Here is a 21,552-nt window from a genome sequence, read left to right as displayed (position 1 = left end):
GGCCACCTCACCTCATGAAGCTGCTGCATGCTGGGAAACTTTCCTCTCTCCTTTTGATTTGGAGACAAAGAGCGCGATCCATGAAGGGACCCAGTACTCCTGGGGGAATTCTACACCAAAAAGCTAAAAATTCTGTGCACAATATTTTAAAATTCTGCATATTTTATTTGTCAAAATAACATGATATAATCATGCCAATTTCAATTATTTTGGTAATTTATTTCAAAATACCTGTAGGCAACTATGTCCATAACAAGACAGACCAAAAAAAAGATTCTTTATTTTCTTTTTTGACAAATAGATTCCTTACTGGGCATATTAATTCAGAACTCTGAGGAATTCATTTAAACTACAATACAGAAACGTATTTCCCACACCCATCATAAGCAGTGCAAAGGCTTGGGGGAGTCAGGGGTAACAGAGGAGCTGAGGGAAAGGGAAAGAGCCTGGAGTGACCCTGGAGAGTTGTTGGTGTGGGTGGGAGAAGTATGGAATAGGGTTTTTTGCGGGGGGGGGAAGGGATGGATTGTTAGGGATTTGGGGAGCCTCCCCCATGAAGACCCTGGCTGACCCCAAGCCTCTCCCATTCAGTCAGGCACATCTGCCCCTGTCCCCACACCCCCCATCCCCAATGTCTCTGCAGCCGCCTCCTCCATCCCCATGTGGCCTTGCACCCCCACTCCCATTCAGCCCCTGCTTCAGTGCTGTCACTCCACTAGTTCCTGAGCCCAGGCCCCAGTCTGTCCCGCTTACTAGCCATTCTGAACCCCAGTCTGTGACCCCCTCAGCAGCCCCGTGTGCCCAACGCTGTCTATCCTAACCTGGCTCCGCGGGCAGGGTGCTGTGATGAACTTCTGCTCTTGGGGGAAATCTGTGCCACTCAGGCAGAATATATTTTTTGGGGGGGGGATTCTGTGACTAGACATGAATTCTGCGTGTGCGCAGTAGTGCCGAATTCCCCCAGGAGTAATATTGCAATGCTGAATATCACTGCATCTAAATTTTAGCTGCCTAGAAAGTCACTGGAACGACTCTGTGACCCACAAAGCCTGAGTTATGGGGAGATGTAAGGGTCTTAGAATGGGTTCCACAAAAGCCAGCATACTAGACCCGAAGCTGCCTAACCTAACCAACAGGAGATGCTGACCAGAGGGGTGTTGTATAAGGAGTCTAGGGCCCTAACTCAGCTTTGTGGATTGCAGGGCTGTTCCTGTGACTGTCTAGTGCCCACTGTCTCTTGATAACTTTTGTTCCTCATGTAAAATCCCCAAAATACAGAAAAAACAAAAGCAACTTTTCTCTTCTCAGGATCAAATTTGGAGCTATTGGAGAGTTGGAAGAAAGAGGGAGATGAGAATCTGGTGTTTAACTAGAGTGGGGAGAAGGAAAATCCAGGAACTGCTGGTAGGTGCCATTGTTACTCACCAATAAATATGCACAGGGATGTTATCAATGCTCGGATCTCTGTGAGTAACAGGAGAGTAACAGTGAGTAACATGCTGCCCACTGTGAGAGACTATTTATTATTTCCTCTGTGCAAAGCAATTTCTGTTCTGGCTTAATGGAAACTAAACAGGAGAAAGGAGAATGGAGGAAATTATATTTACTTACTGAATAATCCATATTGTTTTCTTAAAAACATGAACAATTTGAACAATCTCTATTAAAAATATCTATTCCTCTGTAGCTAAAACTCTCCGTAATTACAGCTACTTGACATTTTTCACACAAAAATGTCTCTCACCTGAATGTGTGGCATCAGCAAAATCAGGGTTTCTTTGGAAATGTTGATTTTTTCGACATTACTCTAGATTCTGATCAGGAGAATCAAAGTGTAATTTCAAACAATTGAATCATTTCAGTTTCAGTCTAAAATATCCACATTTTCTGTTTCCACATTGCTGCAGGAAAACATTTCAGAATATTTAGTTCAGGGGTAGGCAACCTATGGCACGCGTGCCGAAGGCGGCACGCGAGCTGATTTTCAATGACACTCACACTGCCCAAGTCCTGGCCACCAGTCCGGGGGGCTCTGCATTTTAATTTAATTTTAAATGAAGCTTCTTAAACATTTTAAAAACCTTATTTACTTTACATGCAACAATAGTTTAGTTATATATTATACACTTATAGAAAGAGACCTTCTAAAAACATTAAAATGTATTACTGGCACGCAAAATCTTAAATTAGAGTGACTAAATGAAGACTCGGCACATCACTTCTGAAAGGTTGCCGACCCCTGATTTAGTTCCAGGAACATTTTCAGTATCTTGACATTTCAGTCTGATTCAGAAAGGGGAGTAATTTTGAAGGTTCCAAATTTCACACCCTGGGAAAATTCTGTTTTCTGACAAGCTCTGCCATCACGGTGCAGTTATCAATCATGGTGACAACTTCCCCTTGAGTCTCTCCGAGATTGCCCAGCAGGAGAACGTGTGCTGCTCCCTGCCCTCCCACAAGTGACCTACCCCAGTGATAGTTCTAGGCACTGATGGGCTGGTGACCCTGCGCATGGTCTAACTCTGCTGCTTTCACTGGTGTTGGGGGCTGGGAGTGCTCCAGTGCATCTGTAGGGGACTCTCTCTATGGAGCTGTCATAACTATAAAGGGAAGGGTTACAGCTCTCCTGTGTACCGTACTAAAATCCCTCCTGGTCAGAGACTCCAAAATCCTTTTACCTGTAAAGGGTTAAGAAGCTCGGGTAACCTGGCTGACACCTGACCCAAAGGACCAATAAGGGGACAAGATACTTTCAAATCTTGGGGGGGGAAAGGCTTTGGTGTGTGCTCTTTGTTTGAAGGGGTTGTTCGCTCTTGGGACTGAGAGGGACCAGACATCAATCCAGGTTCTCCCCATCTTTCTAAACAAGTCTCTCTTATTTCAAAATTGTAAGTAAAAGCCAGGCAAGGCGTCCTAGATTTACTTTGTTTTCTCAACTTGTAAATGTACCTTTTACTAGAGTGTTTATCTTTGTTTGCTATACTTTGAACCTAAGACAGAGGGGGGTCCTTTGAGCTCTTTAAGTTTGATTACCCTGTAAAGTTATTTTCCATACTGATTTTACAGAGATGATTTTTACCTTTTTCTTTAATTAAAAGCCTTCTTTTTAAGAACCTGATTGATTTCTCCTTGTCTTAAGATCCAAGGGGGTTTGGATCTGTATTCACCAGGGAATTGGTGAGAGGAGTTTCTAAAAGCTTCCCAGGGTAGGGAATGGTGGCAGCGAACCAGAACTAAGCTGGTAGTTAAGCTTAGAAGTCCTCATGCAGGCCCCTACATTTGTACCCTAAAGTTCAAAGTGGGGATACAGCCTTGACAGGAGCCTACATCACATCCCCAGGAAAGGTCCAGTGTTAAGTCACAGGGTTGCAATGAAATGCTCCCTCCTGCAGAAAAGGGATTGTAATTAAATAGCTATTGGAGCAGGGTCCTGCACCTGCATCTTCTACCTCCCAGTGCCCTGATCCCCTGCCAATAGAGTCATTGTCACTTTCTCCCTCTGACCCAGGGGCTATTTAATTATTTAGTCAACATGGAGCAGCTTGATCAGAAGAGATTGCGGGAGCCCCACATCAGACTATCCCAGACCCCCGTGGTTAGGGCAGTCACCTGAGCGGGGGGAGACGTCTGTTCAAACCCTTCCTCCCCATCAGGCACAGCTGGGAGTGGAACCTAAGGCTTTGTCTACACTGGTAATTGAAAGACAAAACGTTTGTCTTTCAGAGACATGGCGACACAGCCATGTCACTAAACGCTGTGTAGTGTAGCCATAGCCTTAGTCTCCCATATGCCAGGCGAGTGACCCAACCACTGGGTTCAAAGTTATAAAGGAGCCTCTGCCGGCACCTCCTCTGGATTTTGTCTGAGCCCTGATCCAAAGGGGTGCTCAGAGCACTCCTACAGGATTGGGCCCCACAGGCAAGACAGGCTTTCCACTGCTGGCCTTCTGGTTTGAGGATCCCTCTGGGGTTTAGGTGTGAGGCAGGTGTCTGGGCACCTACAGTGAGGCAGCAGTGCCCAGGCTCAGAAGTGGAAATTTAAGAAGTTGGGAAATTTTGCCATAGAAATGTTGGCGGTGAGTGAGTTTAGCTGCCTGCACAGTTAGGGGCAGCCAGGCAGAGGTTTTCTGGATTTCAGTGGCACCTAATTCTGGGAGTTCGGTATCTAAACCTGGGCTTTAGTCACCTAAGTCTCGCTGTGGAACTGGGGCATCCTGGCTGCGTGCCTCAGTTTCCCATCTGTAAAATGGGGATAATGTCACTTACCTTCACTGTAAAATGCTTGAGATCTACTGATGAAAAGTGCTATGTAAGCACTAGGGGAGGAGGAGGAGGATGAAATGGCCCATGACTCTCCACATGTTCGTGACCTGCCATTACAGGGAAAGACAGAAGCTTAGAGGCAGGACATTTTTTCTCATTTTGACTCTCTGGGCTGGTGTATCCAGGACCAAGAGTAATTCCTGCTGGCTCAGCTGGGGGAACTGGACAGGGAGATTGTGAAGAAACGGGGTGAAAATGCCACCAACTTTTCCAAGCCAATATCTCATCACAACAAGTTTATCAGAGCGCTGGAGGGGCAGGGCCAGCAGCCAGCGAGTGAATTCCTGCAGGTGAGACTGTTCCAGACACCCAGATCCCTGCACAGAGACAGGACAGCTCCTGAATTATGAGCACTGGAGTCCAGCACTCAGAGATACAGCGTAACTCAGTGTGTGCATGGGAGAGACGGGAATTATTATGGTTCTTTGCAGTTACAGATGTGCAGATGTTAGAGATGAAAAGCCCCATTCGCTCAGAGAACTCATGGCTTTTAGGCCAGACCAGGGCCTCTATTTCCTGTATTTGTAAAATCCCTTCTGATCCCTGTTGAAGCCTGGCGGTTACCGTTTCAGTGGTTTGCTTGTTTTGCCCTAATTTTTTCCCCTGCAGCCTTTACTGTCCCTGAATAGCCTTGTTTCTTTGGCTGCCTCCCCCTTTCCATTCCCAGGACAGGTTGGTTTATCCTCAGACCTCAGGGCAACCCTTAGGGAGCCACTGCCTGATTCTCATTCCTGCACTCAGTGTTGTCAGGGCAGTTACAGGCTGGTGGTGGCCTTGAGCTCGGTGGGCCAGATCCAACCATCCATTTTTATGCAGAACTCCCCAGTGTGGTGAGAGCTGCATGATAGCACATGTATCCATGTGGTCTTCTCTGCTGGGGCCTTTCACTTATTGGATTCTGCAACTGCCAGTGTGTGGTTTGCTGAAATCTCATCCCCTGGTGCTGCTTCAAACTCTGATCTCATCTCTCAGTTCTGAAAAGAGGGTCTAAACGTACCATGCACAGGGCAATCACCCTGGATCCCAGAGTGTGACAGCCCCACCCCCTGCATGGAGGACAGATCCCCCTGTGTGACATATTAGACCGAGCACTCTTTTCTCTCTTTCCCCCCTCTAGGACGTCAGAGGCACTTTGAGCAGACACGCGGCTCCTTCTCACTCCCCCTCATAGTTCTTGAGACTGGGCAGGGGGTTGGACACCAGGTTAAAGCCACGTCTCCCCAGGGCACCAGAGCACAGTGTGCAGGGCAGGGGTCACATTGCAGCTACTTGCACTTTGTTCAAATTCACCTTGAGGTTCTCGCCCCATGAACAAAATGGTGGAATTACCCATCCTGTGGGAAAGGTTATGAACTTGTTGTTACATCTCTGGGGGACTGGCTGGCTCTGGACACTGGGAATATACTTCTAGGTCTCTGCTTACCATAGGTGCTGACTTTTATTTTTCCTGGGGGTGCTCCACCCCAGCTCTGACCCGAGGCCCCGCCCCCCGCTACACCACTACCCTGGGGCCCCGCCCTCACTCAACCTCTTCTCACTGCAGCTCCAACTTCTCCCCCAAAGCCCCCATCCACCTGCAGTTAGCTGCTCTCCACCCTCCCCCAAGTGCCTCTCCCAGCCTCCAAACAGCTGATCGGCAGCCCCATTGAACAGCTGCGGCTGGTGGGTGCTGAGCACCCACTATATTGTTTTTGTGGGTGTTTGAGCTCCGGAGCACCCAAGTCATGGGACTGAGCTGTGACCAAGTACAAACAGCAACTTACAATGAGACTTAGCCCATGTTCTGTTGTTAATGGCCAATCTCTAAGGCCTAAATTCACAACAATGGCCTAATTTTGGCTGTCTCAGTTTATCTCCTGGAAATACAGGACTTCAGGGCACGTGTTCCACCTGCATCCACAGCTGCAGCCGGAGTCAGTGGGCGCTGCAGGTGCCCAGCCCCTTGGAGAACCAGCCCCTAAGTACTCAGGTCAGGACCCAAATTTGGACCCTAAATCAATAGACATTCTTGACATTTGGACCCAGCCCATCATTGTGCTCTGGCTCCCGAGCAGGCTAGTGTGGGCCAAGTGGGTGTAGAAAAGGGGTAAAGCCCTCCCCCACCCTGGGAAATCCCTCCAACAAAGGAGTCGCTTGTGCCTCCTCCCCTACAGCGGCAGGCACAAGGCGTGCTCCTGGGAGGGCCGGGAGGGAGTGGGGTTGGGGCATGGACAGGCTGGAGGAGAAGGGGGTGGAGCAGGGATAGAGGGGTGTGGCCAGGGTGAAGTTGCACCTCACCTCTTATACTCTGCACCCTGGCAAAGCCCCTTAGGACCATTAAACCAGGGATGCAGCTCTGGCTGGAGCTCAGGACTTACTTAGTTGTTGCCAAGGTCTGCAATGTCCTTGCAGCCACTGAATGGGGGCCTATTGAACCAGCCCTCTCCCAGACTCAGTTTCCCCATTGATATAAAATTATTCTTCTTAACTGCCAGTGGGCAAATTTGTCACGTACACATGGAAGATATACAGCACAGCTATGTCTTAACTCAGGAAGTTCCTTCAAGAGGAAATGTAGCCAAACTCCAAACCTGGAGACAATGGACCTTTCTGTGCCTGTGTCCTGCAGATAGCTAACTGCTTAGTTTGCAAAATAAGCAAGGAGGAGGGAGCAAGTAGATGGACAATAAGGGGTCATAAGAGGGGCAGATACATGTAACTTGCTAATTACATATGGTAATGATGGCAAATTTTGGCCAATCATAAAGCAATAGATTATCATAGTCAACTGCATATAATGCTTTGGTGTAACTGTTTTCTTTGTTCTTGCTGACTTATGAGCTCGAACCCAATTGCAATTGAAATAAACAGATCGCCCCTCCCGGGGCTCCTTGCTTGGCTAGCTGTGTCCGTCTCTCCTTATTCCTCAGCTGGAACGGACAGGAATTTCTATGACACCATCTACACAAGGATTGTGTGGCTATTTGCATTACAGTCTATGGAGGATGAGGGCCCCATGGTGCTAAGCTCAGAGTAGACGCTGAGAAAATAGACCCAGAAAGGTTATGATTCAGAGTCTGGATCCTGAAAAGTCTCAGCGTCCCAGTGATGCCAAAGGGACCAGAGTGGGTAAAGTTACAGCCACCATTTACTGAGAAAGGGGCAGAGCACAAACATGCTACCCCAGCTGTCTGAGTGTCCCTAAGTAAACAGCTGGGGAGGAGTTCGGTCTCCGTACACCACAGAGTCCCTGGTCTCTCTCCTGGGAATGACAAAAAGGGAGCAAATGGGTGCAGGCCTTGCTGGGTGTGGTTCTGAGAGATGGGGTCACCTGCCCCACTAGGGCCCAGGCTGAGATCCCAGCACATTCCACGCTGGCCCCTGAGCTGCCATCAGATGGACTTTCAGCTTCTGTCCATGTGGTGGTGGGGGAGGAATTGGGTTATTGCCCTGGGGGAGCTGCTGGGGGGAGATTTAGCTGCTCACAGACAATTTTAACAGCTATAAAGCGTTAACTTTTTGAATCTCAGTGTCCAGTGTCATTAAATAGTTATTGTCTGACCAAAATATTGTCTGATCCCCCCATAATTCCCCACAGCTGTGAAAATTTAAATTGGTAACAATTGGAATGAAAAGCTGAAACCCAGATTTTTGTGCAACTGTGAAAGTTTAAATCAATAAATATAAAAATTGTTTAAAATAAACATCAGTCAAAATTATGTATTATAAAAAAAAAAAAAAGAATTCTGCGAAGTCTGACTATCGCTCCTTAGACACACAGACCCTGCTCCTGCAGGCTCATCCTGACAGGTGGATGCTGATGTCCATGTGAAGCCCCAGTGACCCTCCCCACCAGCACAGGGGCTGATTGCAGGACCAGAGCCCTAGGGGTACATTTTTCACCAAAGCCTCCAGGGCTGTAATGTTACTGGTGGGCTCCTTCCAATTCAACAAACAGCCTGCGTCAGATCCAGGAAGGGAAACACCCCCTTGTTGCTGCAGGCAGGGCATAGTGTGAATTCAGGAAATTGAAATATCTTGTTCCACTGCCCAGAGGGAGCCATGGCTGCAGAGAACCGCGTGGAAAGTCTCCAGGAGGAAGTTACATGTCCCGTCTGTCTGGAGTATTTCACAGAACCTGTCACTCTGAAGTGTGGGCACAATTTCTGCCGAGCCTGCATCGGCCAGTGCTGGGAGGGATCCGACACAGCTGCCTCCTGCCCTCAGTGCAGAGAAACTGTGCAACAGAGAAACCTCAGGCCAAACAGGCAGCTGGCAAATGTCCTAGAAATAGCCAAACGGCTGAGTTTACAGGCAGCAAAAGGAGCAGGAGGGGACTGGGTGTGTGGGGAACACCAGGAGGCTTTGAAACTGTTCTGTGAAGAGGATGAAACCCCCATCTGTGTGATCTGCAGAGAGTCCCGGGTTCATTGCGCTCACACAGTGGTTCCCATACAGGAAGCTGCCCAGGAGTACAAGGTACCGAGGTGCTGTCCAGTCTAATGGGTAATAACTTTGGATTTTAATGACAGGTTAGTGGCATCACAAGTTGCCCGAGACAGGTGTAACTGTGTCATTCACTTATGTGTAGCCTTCATTGCTTGAAAGATGCTCTACAAATTAATGATACTCCAGCCTGGCAAGAATGACAAGAGATGAAGATTTTAAAATTGTCTGATGTGGGAAAGTTTTCTCTGAGCAACTGAATCCTTTTCAAACTCAGCTCCCACCAGTGAAATAAGGGAACTCTCTGCAGACCGGAAGTTATTAAATGACCAGTGAGATTTGATTCACAAGAGCTGCAGGCCAGTCTATGGGAGTGTTGCCTTCAGACCGGAGAAGGGGGAGTTACAAGCTGTGGCTGTTAATACTGATTGGATCATAGTGTTTATTATTGTTATTTGCGTCCCAGCAGCCCCTACAGACCCCAGATGAGATCTGACCTCGATTGTAGGGGGCCCTGCACAAACCCCAGTGAGGGACAATCCCTACCCTGAGCCATTCACAGTCTAACTGGACAAGAGAGTCAAAAGGTGGGAGGGGAAACTGAAGCACAGAGAGGGGAAGTGACTTGTCCAAGGTCACTCAGTAGGTCAGTGGCAGAGGTGGGTATAAACCCCCACTTTTCAAAGGCCAATCCCAGTGCCCTAACCACTAGGCTACGCTGCCCCCCTCAGCAGCATTGAGCAGTGATGAAGTGCGGACAGTAGGAGGAAAAGACTCCTTGATTAAAGCCGCAGTGTCAGCAGGGAGATGAGGTTTCCCACTGGGATTCTGAACTCCTGTGTTGCTCCATGAAGGGTTAAACTCAGATGCTGCCGGCCTGCACTGGAGAAGACCACTGAGCTAAACGCTGTGTGAACCCCAAGCACCTTGAGTCCGCACACAAAAGGGCTTCAGACAGCGCAGGTCCATGCCAAGTACCACTGGGATTACACTGGATTGTAGCAAAACTAACCACAGGCTGGAGCTGACAGGTGCCAGTCTGAACTGTTCTAGTGTGTACGTGGGCAAGGAGCAGCCTAAGTGGTTCCATTAGTCCCACCATGCAGCCTTTTGAAATCTCCCAGAATCCACTGCTTCCAGGATCTTTACTAGGGAATGGGACAGTGGGGACCTACCCAAAGTGCATTGTAACTGAAAGGATTTAGGGCAGCACTGGGGCAAACCCCAACCGTTCTTTATACAAATCTGCCTGTCTAATTAGGGAGGCCACTGAGGCATCCCCAGAACATAGGACATCCCCACGCCTGCCTGCATGGGCCCTCCCATACCTGAATCAGTCAGCCCGTGTGGGCCCACCACCACCTTTGTCAGCACGCCCCCACCTGCATCATTCTGTATGGAAGTGCCACCCCCACCCCTGCCCCCACCCTCACTAGTGTCCTCCTGCGTCCTCAGTCTTCTCCTCGCTCTTTTTCACCGGACAAAGCCACATCCAGTGCTGGGTCCCCAGAGCAATCCCCAGAGCTTCAGGGCTGAAATCCCAGTCCATATTTAAACCCTGGTGGCTTCTAGGACTTGTATCACTTTGTTTGTTAAACCTTCTCAAAAACAGGTTTATTGATTCACCCCCATGTGACTTCAGTGTCCTGTTATGCGCTGTACCACTAATCAACTCACAAATACCAATAAAACTTGGTTATAATTGAGATCTCTCTCTAATTACTGAAAAGACTGAACCTGAATTGGTAGCAAGTCTGAATATGACACACTCTCAGTCTGCATTGATAAGGTTTCATCTCCTTGGTGGCCCTGATGTCACAAAGCGATTAGGACCAACAGTCATCTTGGGTTTGGGAGGAAAAACACCCAACTCCACACGCCTCTCAACCCTCAAAATGAAACCTCCCGAATCCTTTCTGTTTCTTCAGAAAAAAATTCAGGCCCATTTGAAGGCTCTGAGGGAAGAGAGAGAAAAGCTGCTGGGATTTAAAGTGACTGGAGAGGGGAAACGCCAGGAGTATCTGGTAGGTGCCTGTTGTTATTAACCAGCAGGGACTGGCAGTGGGAGATCTGTTTGGAGCCAGACTCCTGTGTGGCCTTGGTGAATTTGGACTTGTGTGTGTTTCTCCATGATCATGGATTGCTGGGTTAGATTCGTGTGTAGACAAGCCCTAAGCTTCCATTTCAGCTGATGAGTTAATGCAGGCCTGCACAACTCGTAAAGCGGCGAGGGCCATATTACTCCAAAGAAAATAGCTGAGGGCCGAAACCCCCCGGCCGTGCTGAAACACGCCCCCCCCAGCGCCACCCAGCCCCGCCAAACCCCGTTCCCCCCCCCAGCGCCGCCCAGCCCCCGTGTAAGCAAGCAGGACTCACCCCGGCGGCGCCTCCTGCTGGTCTTCTCGGGAATTAGCTCATCCAGCCGTTGGAGCGACCTCTGCAGGCCGGTGTCCCACTGCCGCTGGCTCTGTGTCCCTCCTGGACCCTGGTGCCCTTTGATCTGGGGTGCTGCCCCCTGGCAATACCCCCACACTCTGGCTCTTGGTCTCCTCTCTCTGGGGAACCCCCAATCCTCTAATCCCCACCTCACCTCAGTATAAGGCTACTGCCAGTCACCAACTAGCCCCCGTGCCCTGGGGTAGACTGCAGTATATCAGCCACTCATCACAGGCAAGGTTCGGTTTGGACCTGCTGCCTCCCTCTATAGCTGGGCTGCCCCTCTGCAGCCCTGGTACTGGTCTTAGGCCCTTAGCTAGGTCCGCAGCTTGGGGGTTTTCCAGGCTGGAGTTCCCCAGCTCCTCTAGCCTTCCCCAGCCCTGCTCCACTCCCAGTACCCTGCTCAACTCCCTAGCAGCCAGACCCTTCTCTCTCTTCAAGCAGAGAGAGACTTCCTCTGGGCCTCTGGCTCACAGCCTTTTTATACAGGCCAGCTGGGGCCTGATTGTGGCATGGCCCAGCTGCAGCGGCTTCCCCAATCAGCTCAGCTTTTCCCCTGCCACAGCCCTCCCCCAAGGCTGTTTTAAGCCCTTCAGGGCAGGAGCGGGGTAACCTCCCTGCTACACCCCCCGAAACACATCCCCCGCCCCAGCGCCGCCCGCACCATGGAAACAAACCCTCCTTCCCCAGCGCCGCCCCGCCGAAACAGCTGTGGGCCGAAAAGGAAGGGGTTTTTTTGAGGGGGGGGAGAGGGTGTGATACTTTATTAAGAATTTTTCAATTAAAGCAAACAATTTTTTAAATTATTTTATTTTTTTTTATGAATCATGGAAAAATGAAAAACACCTGTTCCGTTGAAAGAAAACATTTGTACTTTTCATAATTATCTTGCAAATTTAATGAGAGATATTACATCTCTTTTTGGCAACAAGCTTGTCGTATTCGGGGGTCATATTTGAAGTGGATATTTTCATAATGTCTTCCAAATGGTCGCCAGTCAGAGAAGAACGTTGCTTGTTTTTATTCATGTTCATGATGGAAAATGTTTGTTCACATATGTAAGTGCTTCCAAAAATGCTGAACGTTTTCAGTGCAACTTCAATAAGATTCTTGTATTTTTCATCGTCCAGACTTTTGTAGAAGTCCCACAGGCTGCTTTCTCTGTGCTTATTTCGGTAAACTGCCGAACATTGAAGTTCAATAACCTCCAACTGCAAATCTTGTGGCACTTCCTCTGGATCCACAGAAAAGGGATCTTCAATCAGCTTCAACTGGATGTCATCATCTTTAGACAAAGTAAGTCTTCTGTCAAATTCTTCAATCAAAAGATTGATGTGCTTTGCGTATTTTTCTCCTAACTCGGCGTGTTTGTGCTGAGGGATACGCTGTGCACAAGTGGGAAAGTGACACATTTCACCTTTTGACAGCTGACTTCTGAAAAGTTTCAATTTCATTTTGAAAGCTTTCACTGCTGCACACATTTGAAATATAAGTTGATTTTTTCCCTGAAGTTGAATGTTGAGATCATTCAGGTGTGCTGTAATATCACAAAAGAAAAAGAGATCTTGATTCCAGGACTCATTTTCAAGCTCCGGGAATTTTATTGGCTCATTTTCTAGGAATTTTGCTTTCTCCTCTTTCAAAGCAACGAAACGCTGGAGCACTCTTCCTCGACTCAACCACCTCACTTCCGTACGGTAGATGCACTCGGCGTCTTCCCCTTCAAGAAAGGCTCGAAATGTCCTATGTTTTAGTCCTCTAGAACGGATAAGGTTTACAATGGAAACTACCACTGACATTACATGCTCAAATTTTAAGACTTTGCTACACAAAACCTGCTGATGTATAATGCAGTGATGTTTGCTTATTTGTCTCCCGATAAATTCTTCAAGAAGAGTAACTGCTCCAACATTTTTTCCACACATAGCTGGAGCACCATCAGTACAAATGGCCACCAAGTTTGTGAAATCTACTCCCAACTTATCATTCATGCACTTTATCACTTCACTGGAGATTTCTTTTCCAGTTGTGCGACCCATCATGGAGCACATGCCAACAAGTTCTTCAGTAATTTCAAAGTTTTTATCAATACCTCTAATAAAAATAAGAAGTTGGGCGGTGTCTTTTAAATCGGTGCTTTCATCCATTGCTAGGGAGTAAAAGCAGAATTCACTGACTCTCTGCTTTAACTGATCACTTAGATTAGTAGAAATGTCAGCTATTCTTCTCTGTACAGTCATGCGTGATAGACTGACATTCTCAAATATTCCCCTCTTTTCTGGACATAACTCAGATACAGCAATCAACATACAATTTTTAAAAACTCGCCTTCTGTGAAGCATTTCCCAGCAGCAGCAATTTCCTTAGAAATTTGAAAGCTTACTTTAGTAACTGTATCGTTCTCAGTGCTCACTTTCTTGAAAATTTGCTGTTCTCCACTAAGGTTTTTCACTAAACTGGCTGCTTTAATTATTTTTTCATTTGGGTTCAATTTGGTGAGATTGGGATGTTTAGTTTCAAAGTGCCGCCGAAGTTTGTATTCTTTCGGAACGGCTAACGTTTCGCGACACACAAGACACAGTATTTTGTCTTTGGAAACAGTACATAAGTATTTATTTGTCCATTCAGTGTTGAAAACTCTGTGCTCTGATTCTCTTTTTCTCTTTTTCTTTTCACTCATGGTAACCATTATGAAGCTCAAGATTTTGTTGAATAAATTCACACACAAGGGAAACACTCAGGGTATGTCTACACTACGAAATTAGGTCGAATTTATAGAAGCCGGTTTTATAAAAATCGGTTGTATACCGCCGATTGTGTGTGTCCCAACATAAAATGCTCTAAGTGCTCTAGTCGGCGGACCGCATCCACAGTACCGAGGCTAGCGTCGACTTCCAGAGCATTGCACTATGGGTAGCTATCCCACAGTTCCCGCAGTCTCCGCCGCCCATTTGAATTCTGGGTTGAGATCCCAATGCCTGAATGATGCAAATCAGTGTCACGGGGGGTCCTGGGTACATGTCGTCAGGCCCCTCCCCCTCCGTCAGAGCAACCGCAGACAATAGATTCGCGCCTTTTTACCTGGGTTACCTGTGCAGACAACATACCACGGCAAGCATGGAGCCCGCTCAGCTCAGCTCACCATCACCATATGTCATATGGGTGCCGGCAGATGTGGTACTGCATTGCTACACAGCAGCAGCAGCTAACTGCCTTTTGGCGGTAGACGGTGCAGCATGACTGGTAGCCTTCATCGGTGATCTGGGTGCTGGCAGCCGTAGGGCTGCATTGCACCAGCCCCTTGCCTTTTGCCTTTTGGCAGTAGATGGTGTATTACGACTGGTAACCGTCGTCGTCGTACAGCAGTGGCTGGAACTATGTATGTCCCCCAGTCCCCCATCCCCCCAGTCATATTCTGCTGCCTTCACAATGACGATGATGGCTATCAGTCGTAGTATGCCATTTTCTGCCAAGCGCCCAGTATTTTCTGCTAAGCACCCAGAAGAGGCCGAGGGCGATCTGGGTTCTGGAAGACGTGGGGCTGCATTGCTACACAGCAGCAGCCCCTTGCCTTTTGGTAGAAGATGGTATATTACGATTGGTATCCATCATCATCATATTGCAGTGGCTGTCAATCATGGGCACCTGGCCAGACATGCTCAGTCATAGCGAACAGTCTTGACGATGATGATGGCTATCAATCGTAGTATGCTATTTTCTGCCAAGCGCCCAGTATTTTCTGCCAAGCACCCAGAAGATGCCGAGGGCTATCAGTCATGCTGCACCGTCGTCTGCCAGCTTAAGATGTAAAAAATAGATTTGTTCTGTATTCATTTGCTTCCCACTCCCTCCGTGAAATCAACGGCCTGCTAAACCCAGGGTTTTGAGTTCAATCTTTGGGGGGCCATTCTGTGTGACAGTTGTTTGTGTTTCTCCCTGATGCACAGCCACATTTGTTGATTTTAATTCCCTGTACCTGTACGCCATGTCGTCACTCGCCCCTCCCTCCCTCCATCCGTCAGATACTAGTTTCGCGCCTTTTTTCAGACCAGACGCCATAGCTAGCACTGGGATCATGGAGCCCGCTCAGATCACCGCGGCAATTATGAGCACTATGAACATCACACGCATTGTCCTGGAGTATATGCAGAGCCAGGACATGCCAAAGCAAAACCAGGACCAGCCGAGGAGGCGATTGCAGCGCAGCGACGAGAGTGATGAGGAAATTGACATGGACATAGACCTCTCACAAGGCACAGGCCCCAGCAATGTGGAAATCATGGTGTTACTGGGGCAGGTTCATGCCATGGAATGCCGATTCTGGGCCCGGGAAACAAGCACAGACTGGTGGGACCGCATCGTGCTGCAGGTGTGGGACGATTCCCAGTGGCTGCGAAACTTTTGCATGCGTAAGGGCACTTCCATGGAACTTTGTGACTTGCTTTCCCCTGCCCTGAAGCGCCAGAATACCAGGATGAGAGCAGCCCTCACAGTTGAGAAGCGAGTGGCGATAGCCCTGTGGAAGCTTGCAACGCCAGACAGCTACCGGTCAGTCGGGAATCAATTTGGAGTGGGCAAATCTACTGTGGGGGCTGCTGTGATCCAAGTTGCCAGGGCAATGAAAGACCTGGTGATATCAAGGGTAGTGACTCTGGGAAACGTGCAGGCCATAGTGGATGGCTTTGCTGCAATGGGATTCCCAAACTGTGGTGGGGCGATAGACGGAACCCATATCCCTATCTTGTCACCGGAGCACCAAGCCACCGAGTACATAAACCGCAAGGGGTACTTTTCAATGCTGCTGCAAGCCCTGGTGGATCACAAGGGACGTTTCACCAACATCAACGTGGGATGGCCGGGAAAGGTACATGATGCTCGCGTTTTCAGGCACTCTGGTCTGTTTCGAAAGCTGGAGGAAGGGACTTTCTTCCCGGACCAGAAAATAACTGTTGGGGATGTTGAAATGCCTATCGTGATCCTTGGGGACCCAGCCTACCCCTTAATGCCATGGCTCATGAAGCCGTACACAGGCAGCCTGGACAGTGGTCAGGACCTGTTCAACTACAGGCTGAGCAAGTGCCGAATGGTGGTGGAATGTGCATTTGGACGTTTAAAAGCGCGCTGGCGCAGCTTACTGACTCGCTCAGACCTCAGCGAAAAGAATATCCCCATTGTTATTGCTGCTTGCTGTGCGCTCCACAATATCTGTGAGAGTAAGGGGGAGACATTTATGGCGGGGTGGGAGGTTGAGGCAAATCGCCTGGCCGCTGATTACGCGCAGCCAGACACCAGGGCGGTTAGAAGAGCACAGCAGGGCACGGTGCGCATCAGAGAAGCTTTGAAAACGAGTTTTGTGACTGGCCAGGCCATGGTGTGAAACTTCTGTTTGTTTCTCCTTGATGAACCCTCCGCCCCCCCCCCCACCCGGTTCACTCTACTTCCCTGTAAACCAACCACCCCACCCTCCCCTCCCCCCTTCGAGCACCGCTTGCAGAGGCAATAAAGTCATTGTTACTTCACATTCATGCATTCTTTATTAATTCATCACACAACTAGGGGGATAATTGCCAAGGTAGCCCGGGATGGGTGGGGGAGGAGGGAAGGAAAAGGACACACTGCAGTTTAAAACTTTAACTCTTATTGAAGGCCAGCCTTCTGATGCTCGGGCAATCATCTGGGGTGGAGTGACTGGATGGCCGGAGGCCCCCCCACCGTGTTCTTGGGCGTCTGGGTGAGGAGGCTATGGAACTTGGGGAGGAGGGCTGTTGGTTACACAGGGGCTGTAGCGGCAGTCTCTGCTCCTGCTGCCTTTCCTGCAGCTCAACCATACGCTGGAGCATATCAGTTTGATGCTCCAGCAGCCGGAGCATCGACTCTTGCCTTCTGTCTGCAAGCTGACGCCACCTATCCTCTTCAGTCCGCCACTTGCTCTCTTCAGCCCGCGATTCAGCCCACCACCTCTCCTCTCGTTCATACTGTGCTTTTCTGTAGTCTGACATTGACTGCCTCCACGCATTCTGCTGTGCTCTGTCAGCGTGGGAGGACATCTGGAGCTCCGTGAACATATCATCCCGCGTCCGCCGTTTTCTCCTTCTAATCTTCACTAGCCTCTGTGAAGGAGAAACATTTGCAGCTGGTGGAGGAGAAGGGAGAGGTGGTTAAAAAAGACACATTTTAGAGAACAATGGGTACACTCTTTCATGTTAAATTTTGCTGTTCACATTACACAGCACATGTGCTTTCGTTACAAGGTCGCATTTTTCCTCTTATATGGAGGGCCTGCTGGTTTGGTGTGAGAGATCACTCACGCAGTGCCAGGCAACAGATTTCGGCTTGCAGGCAGCCATGGTAAGCCACAGTCTTTTGGCTTTTTTAACCTTCTTAACATGTGGGAATGGTTTCAAACAGCAGCGCCCTCATTTCCCATATCAAGCACCCATTGGGTTGGCCATTTAAAATGGGTTTGCAATGTAAAAGGAGGGGCTGCGGTTTCCGGGTTAACATGCAGCACAAACCCAACTAACCCCCCTCACCCCCCACACCCAATTCTCGGGGATGATCACTTCACCCCTCCCCCCCACCACGTGGCTAACAGCAGGGAACATTTCTGTTCAGCAGAGCAGGAAGGGGCACCTCTGAATAAAATGTCCCCTTAATAAAATCGCCCCATTTCAACCAGGTGACCGTGAATGATATCACTCTCCTGAGGATAACAAAGAGCGATAAGGAATGGATGTTGTCTGCATGCCAGCAAACACCGGGACCATACGCTGCCATGCTTTGTTATGCAATGATTCCAGACTACGTGCTACTGGCCTGGCGTGGTAAAGTGTCCTACCATGGCGGACGGGATAAGGCAGCCCTCCCCAGAAACCTTTTGCAAAGGCTTTGGGAGTACATGAAGGAGAGTTTTCTGGAGATGTCCCTGGAGGATTTCCGCTCCATCCCCATACACGTTAACAGACTTTTCCAGTAGCTGTACTGGCCACGATTGCCAGGGCAAATTAATCATTAATCATTAAACATGCTTGCTTTTAAACCATGTGTAATATTTACAAAGGTACACTCACCAGAGGTCCCCTGTGTGCCCTCAGGGTCTGGGAGCACGCCTTGGGTGAGTTCGGGGGTTACTGGTTCCAGGTCCAGGGTGATAAACATATCCTGGCTGTTGGGGAAACCGGTTTCTCCGTTTCCTTGCTGCTGTGAGCTATCTACATTATCTCCATCCTCATCTTCCTCGTAACCCGAACCCGCTTCCCTGTGTGTTTCTCCAGTGACGGAGTCATAGCACACGGTTGGGGTAGTGGTGGCTGCACTCCCTAGAATGGCATGCAGCTCCATGTAGAAGCGGCATGTTTGCGGCTCTGCCCCGGACCTTCCGTTTGCTTCTCTGGCTTTGTGGTAGGCTTGCCTTAGCTCCTTAATTTTCACGCGGCACTGCTGTGCGTCCCTGTTATGGCCTCTGTCCTTCATGGCCTTGGAGACCTTTTCTAATATTTTGCCATTTCGTTTACTGCTACGGAGTTCAGCTAGCACTGATTCATCTCCCCATATGGCGAGCAGATCCCGTACCTCCCGTTCGGTCCATGATGGAGCTCTTTTGCGATCCTGGGACTCCATCACCTTCCAGCCACCGACTCGCCGCTCGCCTCCTCACCTCCCCGCAAGTATAAAGCCTCGCCGCCACTACCTGCCCGCTCGGTTCATCATCCCCCCATGAAATAAGGGGTGGAGAAAAGGGGGACAGTTTGAAGGGATTTTCTGGGGGTATGAACTAAGCCGGGGAGGGGGAAGGGGAGCAGTGTGAAGGGATTAGATGTGACTGTCCCACACACAAACACAGGGGCCGCAGGGAGCCCTGGGGGGGGGGGCAGTGTGATAGGGGCCGGGGAGGGATAAGGTCCCTGGACCAGGGAAGGGGGCAGCAGTCAGGGCAGGGCAGGTGCAAAACACACACACACACACAGGGCCGGCTTTAGGAAGTGCGGGGCCCAATTCGAACATTTTTGGCGGGGCCCCAGCAGGGATAACTAGAAGAAAAAAAAACATGTAAAAAAAAGCCTTTCATTTCTTCCATGTATTATTTACTTTCCATAACTATATAAATAATAAAATTATATATTATGTACATTGTGTTATATATGCTGTTGATCGGTTATTAATGAGCTCCATTTCACATGTGTGGGTCCCCGCCACTCCCTGGGGGTGTTGTGCACATGTGTGGGTCCCAGCTGCTCCCTGCCCCCCTCATTGAAGCAGGTGTGCAGGGTTACTGCCCTGGGAACTGCAGGGCACCACTGGACATGGGGCTGGCTGGAGGCAGAGCAGGGGCTGACTGGAGGTAGGGTCTGGCTGCAGGCAGGGCAAGGAGTGCGGGGCTGGCTGGAGGCAGGGGTGTGTGGAGCGGGCTGGCTTCAGGCAGGGCCGCAGGGGGGTGCGGCAGGGGTTGGCAGGGCTGGAGACAGAGGAGTGCGGGACTGGCTGGCTTCAGGCAGGGGGGTGCGGCAGGGGTTTGCTGGAGACAGGGCAGGGGGCGTGGGGCTGGGGCGGGCAGGGGTGTGTGTGGGGCTGGCTGGCTTCGGGCAGGGCCGCAGGGGGGTGCGGCAGGGGTTGGCTGGAGACAGGGCAGGGGGTGCGGCAGGGGCTGGCTGTGGGAAGGGGGTGCAGAGCTGGCTGCAGGCAGGGCAGGGGGTGCAGGGCTGGAGGCAGGGCAGGGGGTGGAGCAGGGGCTGGCTGCAGGCAGGGGGTGTGGGGCTGGCTGGAGACGGGGCTGGCTGCGGGCAGGGCAGGGGATGCGGGGCTGGGGCATGTGTGGGGCTGGCTGGCTGCGGGCAGGGCAGGGGGTGTGGGGTGGTGTGGGCAGGGGGTGCAGTAGAGGCAGCTGGAGCCCCGGCCCTTTAAATAGCCCCTGAGCCCCCCGCTATCCCAGGGCTCTGGGGGCTATTTAAAGGGCCTGGGGCTCCAAAGCCCCAGGCCCTTTAAATTGCCCCCTGGGGAAGCCGGGCCACCCCGGTACGCTGTACCGGGGCTTGGGCGTGGGGCCCGATTCAGGGGACTCAGTTGAATCGGCCTAAAGCCAACCTTGCGCACGCGCGCACACACACACACACTCTGTCTCCCTCCTCCCCCCGGGTTTTCCCGGCGCCCACAGACAGTTCAACCCCCCCCCCATCACTACGGAGGCTGCCCTGGGAGCAACCAGCACAGTAGCCCCCCCACCCCCAACCGAAGAGGGGGTTTGGGGGGTCTCGGCCCAGTCCCCCCCAGCTGCGGCTCGAGCCCAGGCCGGGCGCCCCTCCCCTCGCTCGCACTTACCGGCTCTGCCTCGTGCCCAGCGCTTCCCGCCTCAGCAGGCCCTGGAAGTGACGCACCCGCTGTACGCCAGGTGGGGGGAGCGGGAGACGGAGACACGTGCACGCGTGTGCGCGCTTCTGGCTGTTTGGGCGGTCGGAGCGCGGCACGCGCATGCGGGGCTGTGAGGTTGGCCCTCCCTGCGCTTCTGACCGGCCGGCCGGAGCGTGGCATGCACGCGCGGGGCTGTGAGGTCGGCCTCCCTCTCCCCCTCCCCCCGGCAGGGGGCGAACCCGGCAGCCGCGCTTCTCGCCGGCTGGCCGGTCGGAGCACGGTGCGCACGCGCGGGGCTGTGAGGTCGGCCCCCTCCCCTCCCCCCGGCAGGGGGCAAACCTGGCAGCCGCCCTTCTCACCGGCCGAAGCGCGGTACACGCGGGCGGGGCTGTGAGGTCGGCTCTGCCCCCGGGCAGGGGGTGAAGCCGGCAGCTCCCCCCGCCACTTGCCCGCGGGCCGCACAGTGAGCCCCCGCGGGCCGCATGTTGTGCAGGCCTGAGTTAATGTCTAGCTCTTGTGGCTTTCCCAGAAATCCTCCCCAAGTGAACTGAATGTCACCCGTGAAGTGCTGTCCACTGTGTCTGGTCATTTCGTGCATTAACATGTTTGTTTCTTTTTTCTCCTCCGGTGTCTCTGTCAGTGTAGTGCTGAGTCCTGCCCAGGGCCGGTGCAAGGATATTTTGCACCCTAGGCGAAACTTCCACCTTGCGCCCCCACCCCCCGTAACATCAGTTCATTGAGGGGCAAATCCCAATGAGCCTTTATAGACCCCAGGGGCCAGCTGTGCCCAGGGGCTGCTCCCCAGACCAGGTTCCCCCCTCCCCGCCCCCTGAACTCCCCTGGAGGGTGCACAGCCCCCCCCCGTGAACCCTCCCCACCCCACCCCGGCGGCCCCCGCCCCGAGTGCACTCACTGGCTTTGCTGGGCTTGGGCCGCTGCAGCAGCTCAGCAGGGAGGAGCTGCCTTCTGGGGGTTTCTGGGGGCTCCTGCAGCAGATGCATGTGGGCAGAGACCCCCGTGCGGC

General features: G+C 51.1%; 1 protein-coding gene across 1 annotated transcript in view; it reads left to right on the top strand.

The window, feature by feature from the left end:
• The first annotated feature begins 8,363 nt into the window (after positions 1 to 8,363).
• The window catches only part of LOC135887407 (E3 ubiquitin-protein ligase TRIM39-like), a 32,482-nt gene continuing 19,293 nt past the window's right edge, over positions 8,364 to 21,552 (top strand). Inside the window, exons 1-2 of the mRNA XM_065415175.1 lie at positions 8,364 to 8,780; positions 10,676 to 10,775. Coding sequence (XP_065271247.1) covers positions 8,364 to 8,780; positions 10,676 to 10,775 — 517 coding nt within the window. The remainder of the gene's footprint in view (positions 8,781 to 10,675; positions 10,776 to 21,552) is intronic.

This window comes from Emys orbicularis, chromosome 13 (assembly GCF_028017835.1).
Source record: "Emys orbicularis isolate rEmyOrb1 chromosome 13, rEmyOrb1.hap1, whole genome shotgun sequence".
Classification (NCBI taxonomy): Eukaryota; Metazoa; Chordata; order Testudines; family Emydidae; genus Emys; species Emys orbicularis.
This window is presented reverse-complemented; position numbering and strand designations above follow the sequence as displayed.